Here is a 15,223-nt window from a genome sequence, read left to right on the forward strand (position 1 = left end):
TCAACCTGAGTATTTATTGTTGTTTTTCTTGTTTTTTTTTCTTTTTGGCGGGTACCTGTGGTTTCTGAATGGATGTTGGAAAAGCCATCCGATGACTTTTTGCATAGTCTTGCCTGTCAGTGGACGACTGCCCACTTAGGGGATGGAAAACTCAGTACATCACAAAAACCATGCAGAGATAGTGAAAGGCACAATCACCATAGATATCAGATACACCAAATTTTATATGTTTATATATTTCATTGTTTAATGGGGGGAGGTGGGTGTACTAATTGAGATGTAACATGGGCAAAACCCCAAGTGTGTTTAAGCTGCCATCATTTCAGGGCACAACATAAAACATATGAAACTCCCCAGACATTCAACGGCTTTCATTTAAAACATCCTATTGGTGAACGACTGTTCTAATACCTATATGGGAAAATACAAGCATATTCTATTGTATTTTTTCTGATACACTTAATTTCACTTTTTCTTAAATATATAAACTATTTGTCTCCTGCCTCGTCCTCTCCCTGACCACATCTCCCATGTAATGTAGGTTCCCCCCACACTGGGTGACCGCCCCCTCTCCCCATTATTGGATGACCACACATTTTCAAAAATCACACACAACATACTGACAACACTTTTGCCATTTTTACATGACACTGGTGAGAAAGGGAAGAAATAAAAATTGAGGAAAACATGACAGGATTGCAGCGGCAGAGGTATCTGTGGTGATATATTTCGTACATACACACACTTACACATCCACATGTGCTCTCTCATTATTATTACCCCGTTTTCACTCTGTACCGACTTTTATTTTGACAACACAGGAACAAAATTCAACCTCTTAGGCACAGTTAGAATAGCGAGCCCCAAAGGTGTGAGGAAGCCTAGCGAAGAGATCACTATGTGTGTGCATGTATGTGTGTGCGTGTGTGTGTGTGTGTGTGTGCGTGTGTGTGTGTGTGTGTGTGTGTGTGTGTGTACACAGACTCATCACCTCAGATGCATTCCCTTCACTGTTCAGTGGAATAAACAGGATACATAATTTCATAATTATATTATAAATTAACAGAGACATTTAAAAGGAATATTGGCAGAAATGAAAAATGTGTGTTATGTGACTCATGGGGAAATTATTTATCTTTTTTATCTAGATGATCTTAACAAGAAAAGACGTTTCCATTTTCCCAGCACCCCAAACAAACAAATCCCCCAGACTCTCGGATTGTAATAAAATCATGTCATTGGTCTGTGTCCTCACCAGCGACCATACAGCAGATGCAGTGCTAAGTGAACCCTCTGGAGGGCAGTGTTTTGTATGGCACATCAGCTCTGAGTCTCGTGCTGTTTGTGTATGGTGCATCTCAACTGGCTGACACTGACCCTGGGGTGAAACCACCACATTTGGCCACTGAGTCGCCCTCCTGGTTTGTTAATGAGCAGAGAGAGGATTCGCATCAGTCCCATCGGACACAATGACTCAGATCCTGAGAGGCTTTGACATCTAACGAAGCGTTATAAATTGTTTTTTTTTCTGTTTTTAATATTTACAAGAGAAATAAAACGATCATTATTCATGTACTTTTTTTGTAGAGTTTCTAGCAGTTTACGTGTCAGTACACCTTCTCACACACAGTTTGAATCAAAACGAAAAGAAGAGAAAAAAACAAAATCCACAAATAAAAAACAAAAAACAAAACAAGCACACAGCACACCGCTATAACTTCGACTCACATAAATGAATGACAGTGCAAACTTACATCCATGTCTCAAATAATTTACAAACATTAGCATACACTTCAGCACCATTGTTTACTATTGTTGTTGAACACATATCAGTTAGCTAGATCTTTAAGTGGACACTGTTAGAGCTGGATGTGCAAACGAGAGAGGGACGGACAGTAATGGAGGAGAGGTTAAAGAAATGTGATGCACGCTCATAAGCAGGAAGTAGGGGACGATAGATGCTTGTTGTTGGGCTTTAAGGAGATAGTTACTTCCTTTCTTTTTCCCAACAAGTGCGTTCTTGAAAGGCAGGGACTTTTTTATTTTTTTATGAAAGGGATTTATGTGTATAGATGGTTCTTTCTTTCTGTGGCTAACACAGCACACACTGTGGGTGAACGTGTGTGCCGGGCACCTTGCTTTAGTTCACAGACAACACATTTAATGATCGCCATGCTGTGTAGTTATTTAGAATTTGTCGGCTTCACAAGCCAAATGTTGTGTTTTCTCTTTGTCCGGCAGGGACAGACTTTCTTTTCTTTCTTTGCTGGAACCACACAGAGAAATAGAGACTATAAAAAAAATATAACCTTACAAAGATAAAATGAGCAGAAAAAAGAGAAACAAAACAAAATAAAGAGTTGCCATTAATACCGCTCTATACTTACTGTAACCTGCCATACCCTGTAACCCAAAGGCAAGCCCCTGCATCTTTTCACTGCATGTCTAATTCTTCTCAATAATGATATTATGGCCGCCTGTAGCACAAATTTTCATATGTACAAAAACGACGAGCATTATCAAGAGAAACATAAAAACAAGAGTCATTTGCTAAATGCTCTGCAGCAGAGTTCGATGTTGAATTCAACTTGTTGAAATTCACTGGCTGCTCTGAGGGTTACATAACACTTTCCTACGACCATTTCATATCAATCACTTTTTTTTTAATGCTACCTAGTTCTAATTCTTTCCATAATTTATTTGACTCTTTAGTCTGTTTTGCTCCTTCTCTCACCATCGTCTACTTGCTCTCCACCTTCCACCAGAAGCGAGAGGAGAGGAATCTCACAGCATTTTGTTTCCTGTGATGAAATTGGGTTGCCACATGTTGCCGCGACTTCATCAGTCACTTTGCAAAATTGAGGGAAACCAATGTCTGAGTGGTCTTCCCGTCACTCTCGCCACACACGGTATATCTCTCCACCTTTTCTGAATAAAATTCAAGTTTTATTTTGTAAGAATTAAAGCATTGAGGACATGATGAGTTGTTTTTCGCGGAAAATATGCTAAGACTTAACTTGTCTCTATCCTACATGGATTCCAGCAGAAAGGTCTGTTCCTCCATCGAAGAGTAAATTACACTTGGTTGTTTCAATTACAAATCATTATCTCCACAAGTACTTTGGAGATAATGTAATGGCTGATTTGAAAAAATAATAATAACATGCCTTGAGGAAGAGTGGAAGAAAGGAGAATAGTTTTACCAAGACAGGAAAGAAAAATTAGTAGAGCTAAATTTTTTTTGCTGTTTTTCAGACATTATTGTTACTAAGTACAACCTGTGTAAATATTTTTTGAAGACTTTTTTTTAGTTGTTTAGATACTGCAACGGACAAAATGTATAATGCAATAAAGATCTACACAGATGAACTCAGAGGGCTTGGTTCATAACAGCAGAACGGGGCATACAACTACCAGGTGGAGCCAGTTTGTGTATAAACCAAAACATAGGAGCTAATGTTTGTATTTGATTTATCATGATATAATGTGCGGAAATGAAAGCAAATATGATGTGGGGTCAATATATTTAATAATGTGTGTCTAATGCCCTCAGGTTGAACGATGCCCCCTGCTTGTTCAGGAGTTTAGTGGCAGACGTTACGCTTGCTGGGCTGGTGAAGTAAGGTGTTTCTGGCGTGCGCTGCGTGGCGAGGGACTTGCTCCCTGGTGCGGTTTTGGCGTTGGATGCGGTTGCGTCCCAGATGGCGCCTCTCGATGCGAGCCTTGCCACGCTGGACCCTGGCCACTTGGGTGACCTTGGCCAGGGCCCCGGCCTGGGCAGCTGCTCCACGGCTCACCCTGGTGGGGATAGTGCTGCGGGTGGCGGGGGCAGCAGCTGGTTCAGTCACTCTGCTTCAGGGAGAGAATAGGTGTGATTGTTGTGAGTCAGACAGAAGTGAAGGTGGAATGAAGTTTGCATAAAAAAGTCTTTTTTTCTCACCTCATGCTGCTCGCCTGGCTGACGAGGCTTTCCTCTCCCACCACAGACAGGTTGCTGTTGGAGACCATGGATAAGTTGTTTGGCGAGACGTACACAGACATGCTGGGGTGCTCGATGAGAAGGTCCTCCATCGGGCTGGCCTCTGCTGTAGCTCCCTCTGCAGTGAAACAGGGGGGAGGGGTGACAAACCAGCTCTCATCCATGCAGCCTCTCTCTGAGCCTGCCCTACTGCTACCCCCACTGCCCCCACACTCACTCCCAGAGCCAGGGGACATCGACGGGGTGGAGGAGGGCGTGGACAGTCTGGCCCGCCTTGGCAGGGTCACGGGTGTAATGGCACCCGAGTCTGATGGGCTAGCGCTAGGGCAAGACAGGGGGTCTGATGTTGCTACTGCAATTCGTGCCTGACCTTTATGTGTCCTACGGCGCTTGTGAGGCGGGTGGGGAATGGGGAATTCAGTCCTTGCATGTGTGTCTTGATGATGTGATAGGTTACTGTCGGGGGATGATTGTGCAATCAGCGGAGCTCCCGTCTCATCCTCTGCCTGCAGCATGCTGTCAGACCCTTCTGAGCACATGGCAGCGATGAAATCAGGTGATGGGACAGCCAATAAGGACAGGTGGAAGGGGCGGCGAGTTGCAAAAAAGGATGCAAATGTGGTAGACGCAAAAGTCATGCGTGTTGAAGGGGGCAATTTTAAAAGGGATCACATACGCACGCGCACACATACCAGTGTGGAGAATGTGAGGGTGTTTAAAAAAATTGGAGGGGAGGAAGAAGAGGGGGTAAGGAAACACAGAACATAAAAGAGTCACATCATTAGTTGTGCTGACCCTCTAAGGTGGTGATTTATGTCAGCGACATAATGTTTGTCTCGACTCTGCTGAGAGCTACTTTTATGTTGCTTTGGATGATTGGTTGGCTTCTGAACAGGCAAAGCAAAAATTTCAAACTCAGTAATTGGCTTTGTCATGATTGAGATCATAAACAAAGAGGAAGGAGATGATTGTTCACAGAGAATTATGTGTTTGGAACTTCTGCGCCACGCCCCGAAGGATTCTTCACCCCACCCCAAACCTTATATTCACTTTACACTTACACTCTACACAATACACTTAATTCAGGATTATAGATAATGCACTTAAATTGGGATATAGACATGCAAAAGAGAACAGATGTATTCCTTAACTTCCTAAATCTTGATCATTCCTCAAATCCAACCCCACACTCCCTCTGCTGACACTCACCAGGCAGATTGACGAGCATCCATCCCTCCTCGTCAGCCTCCGTCACGCAGGGGTTGGGTCCCTTCAGCTCAGCCGCGACCTCCTCCACCTCCCCAAACAACAGGTTGCTCAGACGCTGAAACATGGCTGCAGGTACTGCCAAGTGCGATTTGTTGTCCACAAAAAAAAAAGCTTTAGCTGCCTATTTGAATTTCTTATTTGTGATTACGTTATCGCTTGTTGCGATTTTATGCAATGCTTTGTCTGATCTTTTGAGTCTTTTTCTCTTTTGAAGCCCTTTGCTGGATCTCGGTTTCGACAAACGGGAGTGGACAGGCTTCTGTAGTGCAAATTTAAGGTTTCACTTGGTTTGGAGCAAAGGCCTGGAGAGAGAGAGAGGTAGAGAAAGAGGGAGAGGAGAGAGTGGTTAGTGGTCATTGGGTGCATCACTGTCAACACATCTTACAGATGAAGCAACAACTTAAAATGGGAACTTGTACTTCTTTAATACTGGATTGATTGTCATTTTGTTGTGCAGTACAACAAGTGAGAAAAACTCAAATCATATTTTGACGTATTATTACCGACAGGTTAGCACAATGAGTTACACATCCAGTATAGACAACATTGTATATTCATTTGAAGTGATTTTTCTGAACACATGATGAATGCAAATCCAATACTCTCCCATTTTCAGCTCTGTTTTGGTCTCAATCAACTCCTGAGGAATATATCTGACCCTGTAGCTGTTCATTTCTCCACTGTGTTCACCAGCTAGTGGCTAATGTTGTCTGTCTGCTGTTTGCGACTGAGAAAAAACCCTACAGACAGCTTCTCAGTGAAAACATTCCTGGTACATCTGAAAAGTTAGTGACGATGATGAGAGGCAATGAGAATGACCTTAAGCTGTAAAGTTGGAGGCCTGAGAAACCACAAGACTCGAGTTGCTGAGGGAAACTTAAGAGTGTGGTTCCATTATCCATGGGTTTGTAATGACAAGTGAACAGTTTCACACACGCACAAAGTCATTTGATCCATTGTTGGTATAAAATATTGATCACAGCGGGATTAAAGCTAAGCGATTATAGATTTGTGGTTTGTTCAATAGACTGAAAAGGTCATGCACTGCAGGTCGAACCCATAAAGGAGTATGTACTGGTTCTTCAATGGAAGAGAAATTAATAAAATGTGCATTATTGCAGTAAAATGATATGTTGTTATTGCAGTAGTATAACATCTCAATTTGAACTTGCATCTTACAGCTTGTGGCCTTAATAGTGAGTTAAAGTGGCAGAGAAACTCTGAGTGTGTGGTAATCAGTGAGAGTGTGAAGGAAGATTTTCAGCCAGTAAGGAGCTGGTGGACAATGGCGGCAGTCCCTTCCCCCATGATATTTATATAACTAAGTCTCAGGACAGCTGGACAGGCTGAAGAATAGGAAGAGGAGGTGGAGGTGAGACAAAGAGCCAGACTCTTGTAAAGTCTAACAAAGTTAAGTGAGCACAATGTTAAAATACAAAGAAGGGCAAATAAATGAGGACAGCAGTTGCTGAGGCAAAGGACAAGTGTCTGACCTACATGTAAATACGATGATGTAATGTTGAACAGGTGTTTTGAACAGCTAGCTGATAAGGCAAACCCCTATATGTTCAAAGGCTGAGTTCTATTTACTTGAACTGTGTGAGTCCAGAAGAGGCAAGGACTGAAGCGATCAGAGAGTTCACGACCTCTGTCAATACCTGCTGACTAAGGTAATGAACTTTAAGCTAAATGACTTTCCCCTCATATGCTTTATCTCCATTATCAGTTTATTTGTGTGGGTGTTTCAAGGTTGCAGAGGTTTAAATTCCAGTTTATAACCTCTTTCATACCTAAAACTGTTTGACCCCACAGCCTGATCTGCAACGAAAATACCTGCATGTAAATACAACATGTGCTGCTGACACTGAACTATTGTACCAGCCACAGAGGTTGGTAGAATTGAAGGAGCACAGATTAAAATGCGAAACTAATTACGCATGGAGCAGAGAGACATGGAAGGAGACATGCATGGATGCTTGTTGGGAAGCTGACGCTTTCTGTCCTTATTTGGAGAATCGTCATGGTGATAATTCTGAAGAGACGTCCTATTTGCGACAGTACTGTATGTGCTCCTGAGATTTCTCATGTCAGGTGGAATTACAGTTATTTTAACAAATAAAGTCACTGTCAATGAGTCCCTTTGAATTGGCGTGTGCTTGAAATAACAAGAGAAAGTGAGAGACGAATGAAAGGGGGGAGAAAATGGATCAAAAACTGGCTTTTACGGTTGTATTTTGTAATACTCTGGGTTGTTTGACTTAATTTTTCCTCTGCTCTCAGGTCATGTTTTAAAAAGTCTATCCAGTCAGTTCATTAAAAAGGCCCAGGGTTGTCGTACTTTTGGGGATTTTGCAGAGTTACTACGAACTGAGGCGCTGCAGTCTGTCCTCAACACTGAGACTGATTTTAATGCATTCCTGGAATAAAAGCACTAAAGTCATGAGACTGTGACCAATAAATTCAGATAAACAAATTTTTGGTGAGAAGGCCCGGGGGCTGCTTTGCATAGGGTGCAGTAGATAGAACACACACACTCAACACGGACCTCAATAAATATTTTTGTATCAGTTTGGTCTTTAGTCTGCATGAGCTAATTCAGGGCTGTTTGTCTGTAGTGTAAATAAAGCTGGTGATCCTGTCAATAGAGGACAAATAACAGCCAATGAAATGGCTTTTATCCTGGAGGAGAGAGTTCCTGGATACATGGCATGGGTGGTGAAGAGGCCTTATCTAACAACTACCACATGTTAATGCTGATTAATCTCATTTGAAGTAAAACATATATAAGCTTGATAATATCAGAAAGTCTGACCATCATGCTCAGGTTTTTCTCCCCCTTTATTAGTGTGTATTGCATTAATTATTGGTTTGTGAGTCCAGAACGGCTCCCTCTGCATATTTATGATGATGTCAATATTAATCTGATAAGACATGCTGTTTCATTCTATTCTTAGGATGCCCATTAGCGTCTAACCCGGGACTAACTCTGACTAATTTTTACCTCAGCCAATTGAGGTTCTGTTTTCACCCCTGTCTGTTTCAATTTAGCACTATAATCCTTCCACCAGTGGATTTCCACGAAACTTGGTGGGTTGGGCCAAGGCAGCAGCCCTTACATTTTGGTGCATATCTGAATCAGGAGACAGATCCCGAATTTCTTTTATACTTTCTTTAGCATTTTCATTGATTTCTCTGAGAGTAATTTGTCGATCGTGATGAAAAAACGTATATGCATGTCTCAAGGATGTATATTTACGAGTGTGTGCAATTTGGTGCAGATCTAAATAAATATCTGGATCTAGTGGGTGTTATTGTAGTTTCCCACTGATCAGTCAGCACAGGATTACCCCGTCCGTATGTGTGCATGTGCTCATTTTATGCTTGCGGTCAAAAGCCTCTGAATAAAAAAAATATTTATCCTGGAACAACTGCACATCCTGATATGTGGAGAGGATCTTGACTCATGAACTTTTATTTGGCAATGGTCCTTTAAAATAAAAGTGGGAGGGGCGAGGCGCGGGGTGGGAGGGGACTCGCGAAATAAAAACAAGACGCATGTGGCGTCACGCTTACGTCACTGACACTAACAGAGAGGCTCCGGCTTTTTTGGCGACCGGAGGAAGGAGGAGAAAAAAAAGTCTGAGTAGCAAACATATCACAAAAATCATATTTATCAGAGCGTTTAAACGATCAGTTCGGCTCCTTATGTCCGATCTGCAGTTTGACAACAGCAAATCCATGGATGAGCGAGTGTCTGCTGCTGTCGACGGTCATCGAACTGAATCCAGTGACATGATGAAAATAAAATATGGTGCTCACAGCGACAGTGTTTACATTTGGGAAAACACACGAAAACCCCTGGACTTGTGTAATAAAACAATGAACCCACATCGAGTGACAGCCGGGAGTGCGAGTGCAGGGGATCCAGGTTAAACATGAATTATCCGTATAAGCTCCCGGCTGAAGGGTCAGCGCAATGACAGTTGTGGCTCTGCGACTGTGCACGAAAGACATCGAGTGGAAAAGCTCGGGACGACACAGTAAAGACGGTGGTTTCGACTGTTCAACATCTGCGGCTGTGTGGAATATGAAACATCGACTCTGTGCAGGGTTCGCCTCCCAGAAAAAACATCAACATCCGCCATCGACCTGACTCCACATCAGCATTCATTTGCTGCAGTTTGCACAAACAACGAGCTGCTGCTACATGTCCTGCAGACTGTAACCTCCATGTATGCAGCCTGGTGTTATTTTCAAGTGCTGGACGTCGAATCGACCTCATTAAATCGTTTAGGTGTTCGCTGCTTTCAAATCTACCCATGACCTAATAATAGGTCATCAGCGGCTACATGGCACAGCAGTCAAAGATAGCTCCTGTGTGGTGAGGCAGCGACACACACAACGTTTCATAAGAATAACATACATGTCGTATGATTTCATAACGTCTGGTATCTGGTGTAGATAAGCCTGCGAGGAATGCAGCGGCTTCAGTGGCAGAGACACATACGATTCCTCTGAGATCACACACTTCCACACAAAAGACACAACGATTGTTACGAGCAAATAAGAAATAAGAAATGGAGAATAGCTTACCTGCCTTTGCAATGTTATTCAAGTTGTAAACGAGATCTCACACACAGTAGAAACGACAACAATTCTTAAAGCATAGCTTTAGATAGCCTTTAAAGTGAGGTAGATCAAAACACCGTTATACAAAAATAAAAGGCTTTCTTCTCAGAAGAAGGGCTTCGTGTAAAAATCTTTTTTTTACACTGACGTTTTCAGATCATAACATCTGCAGCTATTTTTTTCTCTCCTCTCCTCTCTTCAGTTTTTTTTTCCGCTGCAGATTTGGCCTCTGTTTATTGCTGCCTCCAGCTGATCCTCGGATCAGAATGTAGAACGTACAAAACAGCTGATTGTGAGATCACAATACTCCCGGCCCCGCCCACAGGCCCCGCCCACACCAAACAAATCGACCAATCGGAATTTTACACAAGCCACAAGCCGAGGGCCTCTAGGTAACAGGGGGGTGGGGGGCAGGGCGAGAGAGGAGCTGTCAACCTGCGCCCAGATGGGACTGGTGGTGACTTCACCCGGAGACTGATCCCTGATCGGCCTCCACCTTCCCCGGCCCTGCTGTTTGCAGTCCAGGCTGGGGGGGATGGTAAACTGATCCAGAGTCTGCTCTCAAACTGCTTCAAATGCAGGCCTTCTACAGCAGGGAGGGATGAAGATCTGTCGACAGCAAAGTCATAGAATTGTCAACTAGGTGGTTCATTAAATAAATTCAGGTAGAGCTGAAACTTCTGCTACTAAACTGTTATAACACCCACTGAATAGCCTCTGGACACCAGATTATCTTTTGTGGATTGTATTTTCGTTATGTAATGTTGCACTGCACAATTATCATTTTATTCTTTTTGTTTTATATTCATTTTTATTGTCAGACATGACAGAAGCAGCACACGCTATTTTGCAGATTCCTCTCTTGTGACAGAGCCCTATAATTAATCTTGCACTAGGAACCTGACACTAACATTACATCCTCAAATTGTATTTATAGCCCCAGTTTATAAACTAGATTAAGCGTCCCTGTCCATTGATGCTGGTGATGTTACTTTAAGTTTCATTTGTAAATAGACCTCTCTCCCCTCCCCCTCAACATCCCTCTGCTCAGTCCGCCTCGGTGGCGAGGGCCAGCCAATCAGATGTTTTTTTTCTGAATGCAGCATTTCAGTAACCAATGGGCTTTGGAAAGGTTTGGAAAGCCCCCCTGCTGGTCACTCTTACACTCTGCAGTCTGTAAAAGCTTGAAGAAGAATACCCACTGCCTCTTATTATTGCAGATTGTGCAAACTGATGACTATGTGTTTGTTTGTGTGTTTGTTGTGTGTGTGTGTGTGTGTGTGTGTGTGTGTGTGTGTGTGTGTGTGTGTGTGTGTGTGTGTGTGTGTGTGTGTGTGTGTGTGTGCGTGTGTGTGTGTGTGTCTCTGTAGGTGAGTGTCTTGTGCTTTTATGAAGTCTATAAGATAATACACATAAACAAGACCTCTGGAGTCCATGATTACAGGTGGCGTGTGTTTTTTATTTGTCATTTTATTCGAACATATAATGCAACAGCATCAAAACTGAGGAACAGAATTGAGCAAATGTGAACAGATTATTAAACCATGGACCTCCTCACAAATTAGGAAACAAAAAAGATTTGTAAAAGGAAGGGAGGTAAACAAATAATAAAGAAGAGAACTCGTAAAAGTTAGACAGGTTCACAAATGATGGGCAATAATAATGAGTTTTTTTTAGACATGGACAATGTGCACTGGCCAGGACAACCAGAGCAAACAGGTTTTTCGAGATCTTTGATCTGCACAAAAGTGGACAGGTCACCCAGAGCATTGGAGCATATAATCCTGAACCGTGCAAGGGTTCAGGATTCCTATAGTGTGTCGCTGCCATTAAAAACACAGTGCACCCACTGGAAAAGAACGAAATACAATGTTCAAGAATGAATTCCACTTTTACTTCACTGTGTAGAATAATATATTTAAGTTCCTGTTTACTTTCTGCAGCTTTTTATTTATCAACCACTGGTCAAGTAGATCCGGTAGTTATATAGATAATTGAATATCTACATCTGCTTACATCATAGTCTACTTTACACTACTTGGGGCATTTACTAAAGTTTAGCTAAGTGGGATTGACAGAGACTCTTGATGTACAGCGTATGACTGTGAACCTAAAATGTTTTGTTCAGGACTCAGTTTATCTTATGTATCATAATACACATGAAGGCCTGTCATAGAGACTGCATGAGTTGAAAACAAATGGACCACACCTAACAGGGCAATGCCTCCAGATTTTTTTAATCACATTTTTCTTCTGGCAGACTTTGTCGTGTTATTGCCGCACCAGCGAGAGACCAGCACAGTGAGAGCGTTTCAAAGGCAGGATGATAAGGTTTCGGCCTATACAGTTACCAGGTGCTAGGCAACTCGCACAGACACTTGCACACAAACACACACACACACACACACACGCAGTCACCCTGCAGTGATGATGATGATATCCAAACCCCAGTAACACGGTGAGTGCAGACATTTAGCAAGAACAGTTTGTGCATCTTGCGTGTGTGCTTACAAACTATTCAGCAGAAGTCACAGGCCTGGCAGAGCTTGTTATGTCATGTCTTTGGGGCACGTATTGCCATGTCAGCAACTAATCATGCACAGAAAATGCAATTCAAGACATTATCCTTTAGTGCATTTGATTACAACCACATCACGCACAAATAATTGGTGCTTGAATACACCGCTCAAGGACACAGAAAGAGAAGAGGTTATGGTTTTCCATTGTCTTCTTCTTCTGCTTTATCCAGGCCGCAGGTTTCACTGAAGTTGCTTGGCTTCCCGGGATTCCCACAGTTTGCAGAGCGGGTGGGAGAAATGGGTGAAAGGTTACAGCAATGTGTCCCCTTCCCTCCCCTCTCTGCCTGTGTTCATGAATGTGACATGAAGCTCTTGTTTAACAGCATGCCTGCCCTTGCTCCGGCTGACACCACTAACACAGGCACGTGCAGCCTACCAATCAATCCCTGGACTGTAAGCGCTGGTATTTATTTTGCAGTCGAAGACCAAGGTGTGGCGATGGACTGGTTGAATCAGAGGTCTGGCTTCTTATGTGTTGATACTTGAAACAGTATATGAACTTCCTTGTAGAAAAAAAAAAAATTGCCCCTTGACAGCTCATCCGCTTCCTTGAGTGTGCTGGCAAATGATAAGACAGCAGCACCAGAAGATACAGAGCACCACCACATTACAGTGCCAACAGCAGTGCAAAAGGCCAGAAATATGACACAGTGGGGTTGTTCAAGTGGCAGATCTCTGTGCATTCGACTGAAAGTTTTGAGGAATTACTTTGCAGAGCTAATCGATGAGATCGATACCACTTTCATATCAGTACATTAACTAAATATACTGAGCTACTGATATACTAAGCAATAAGAAATAAAATGAGGAAACAGCAAAATGGGGAAACAGCAAAGCAGCCAATGTTATTATTAAAATTATTTTCAAAATTGATACTAATTACTTTTCTGTCAGTACTTTTAGCTCGTATGTAATGTTGGGTGGTTACATCTAAAAAAGCTTAATATATTACAAATATATTGTGTGTAAATTTTCATTGGTAAAATAACTGGCAGAAAAAGAAATGCCGTGAAATAAAAGGGAAACATTTTGGAAATAGAAAGAGGCAGAGGTGTTGAGTGTCAAAAATGTAACCTCTGCAGTTCAAGAACGTCAAATTTGCACTTAATTACAGGACTTGTGTAAATTCCACTTTTGCAATTCAAACAATGTTAACTTCCAATGAAGCTAATGTTTACCACATTGTCCATAGTCTAACATCCTAACACTTGCTTGCTAACGTGATAAATACTGTCACGGGCTTTTGCAGGTGTTTGGTCATAAACCAAAGTACTAGACAAAGATTATGTCAGAAGTTTTAAAGGCTTAAAGACGAGTTATCACAGTGTTCACGTGCGTACAAGATTTCATGTCAGGGATCCACCTGAAATTTTAGAAAACACAAGAATCTTAACCTCAGTAATGCTAAAGAAATGTCTCCAGAGTCTTTAAGGTTCTTCCTCTGGGACCCTTGACTGTCTGTACAAAATGTAGTGGTAAGCCATTGAATAGTCGTGGTAATCTCTTCTCATCTAACTACCAGCCATAATGTGAATAATAGTATTTCCCCAAATGTCAAACTAACACGGGTGAAGGGATCTCAATCTGCATCCACATCCAAGTCGAAATCCACCCTTTGATGTGAGCTATGTTGTACAAGACAGCGGCAGAACATGAACATGCGAAATACAAAGATTCACGTAAATCGTAGGTGAAAACACCTTTGTAGAAAGTTCAATAGCCGCCTTATGCTGCTGCTGCCAAATATAATTCTTCACTGCTGCAACCCTTTAATGTCTGGTCCAAAAGTGTCTATGTGCATTGTGTGTGTGTGTGTGTGTGTGTGTGTGAGACAGTGAGTGATGAATTACAATTACCTAAGTACACAACTGAACTTGTGCTGTACATGTTTGAGCTATTTGTATAGCACTTGAGTATCTATTTGTGGTTACTTTATAGTTCACTACGTTGAAATGAATAAATATTTGATTTTTTATAGCTCAGTTAATTACAAATAATGAATTTCATGGATTTTACAAACAAGAAAATGTATGTTTATAAATAGAATGGAGTTCATTTGTTGATAAATCTAATAAATGATTTCCTTGAATAGTTTGATAATCAATATTCAGGCGAAAATGACACAAATTTATCTGCTTTAGCTTTTCAAATTGATTGATTGGCTGCTTTCCTTTGGTTCTTATTGTGGTAAATTGAAGGGCACTGAATCTGAACCCCTATTTGTAAAGTTATGGCTCCATCTGGGGCAAGGTGTTATTTAAGATGTTATTTCTCCCCTGGGTATTCCCTTGTGACACTATCCACTGTAACGTCTGGAGGCCTGTGGCCTTCGTTTATCTCCTTCTGCAGCTCATGTTGCATACAGTCTACACTGGCTGCCTTCCAAAGCCCCATACAGTCCTTAGATAACCCTCCACCACCACACTTGTCTACTAGTCCTTACTCAGCACAACACAGAGGCAACATGGTGTCACCGATTCAAATTTACACAACATAACCAGAGCTCAACCAGTGCCCCCCCCTCATCCTCCTGTGAGATAACTCTACAGGCCCGTGTGTTTACATCCAGCAGACAGAGGGGAAAGGAGACAGGGAGCCTGTCACTCCTTTCCTTCTTTCCTTTCCTCCTCTCCCCTGCAGCCCTCCTGAAGGCTTTGTGCCACATGTCCATCCCATGGCTCTGTCCCTACAAGGCTAAAGCAAACAGGGTCTGTAAGTGTGTCCTTGGCAAGCGTGTGCTGATAAACACAGACATGAGTGGGGACAG

The 15,223-nt window shown here is 42.3% G+C and overlaps 1 protein-coding gene across 3 annotated transcripts; it reads right to left on the bottom strand.

Annotated features, from left to right (window-relative positions):
• Positions 1 to 10,148, bottom strand: LOC118110455 (tumor protein p53-inducible nuclear protein 2). Of its 3 annotated transcripts, none has more exons than XM_035158204.2 (4): positions 9,842 to 10,148; positions 5,189 to 5,550; positions 3,941 to 4,097; positions 1 to 3,852 (listed from the first exon to the last, which is right to left on the bottom strand). In XM_035158204.2, the coding sequence occupies exons 2-4, from the start codon at positions 5,310 to 5,312 to the stop codon at positions 3,585 to 3,587; spliced, it is 549 nt and encodes a 182-aa protein (XP_035014095.1). In that variant the 5' UTR covers positions 5,313 to 5,550; positions 9,842 to 10,148; the 3' UTR covers positions 1 to 3,584. The 3 variants fall into 3 exon arrangements, with proteins under 3 accessions (XP_035014095.1, XP_035014093.1, XP_035014092.1); XM_035158202.2 differs by having other exon boundaries at positions 1 to 3,849; positions 3,941 to 4,508; XM_035158201.2 differs by having other exon boundaries at positions 3,941 to 4,508.
• Between the last annotated feature and the right edge of the window lie 5,075 nt (positions 10,149 to 15,223).

This window comes from Hippoglossus stenolepis, chromosome 6 (assembly GCF_022539355.2).
Source record: "Hippoglossus stenolepis isolate QCI-W04-F060 chromosome 6, HSTE1.2, whole genome shotgun sequence".
NCBI lineage: Eukaryota > Metazoa > Chordata > Actinopteri > Pleuronectiformes > Pleuronectidae > Hippoglossus > Hippoglossus stenolepis.

Bases quoted from the DNA above. Each gene is read 5' to 3' on its own strand.
- LOC118110455 (XM_035158201.2), bottom strand. From the start codon at position 5,312: ATGTTTCAGCGTCTGAGCAACCTGTTGTTTGGGGAGGTGGAGGAGGTC. The intron at 4,509-5,188 runs GTGAGTGTCAGC...CCATGTGCTCAG, and splicing joins GATGCTCGTCAATCTGCCTG to AAGGGTCTGACAGCATGCTG. The intron at 3,853-3,940 runs GTGAGAAAAAAA...CTCTCCCTGAAG, and splicing joins AGCCAGGCGAGCAGCATGAG to CAGAGTGACTGAACCAGCTG.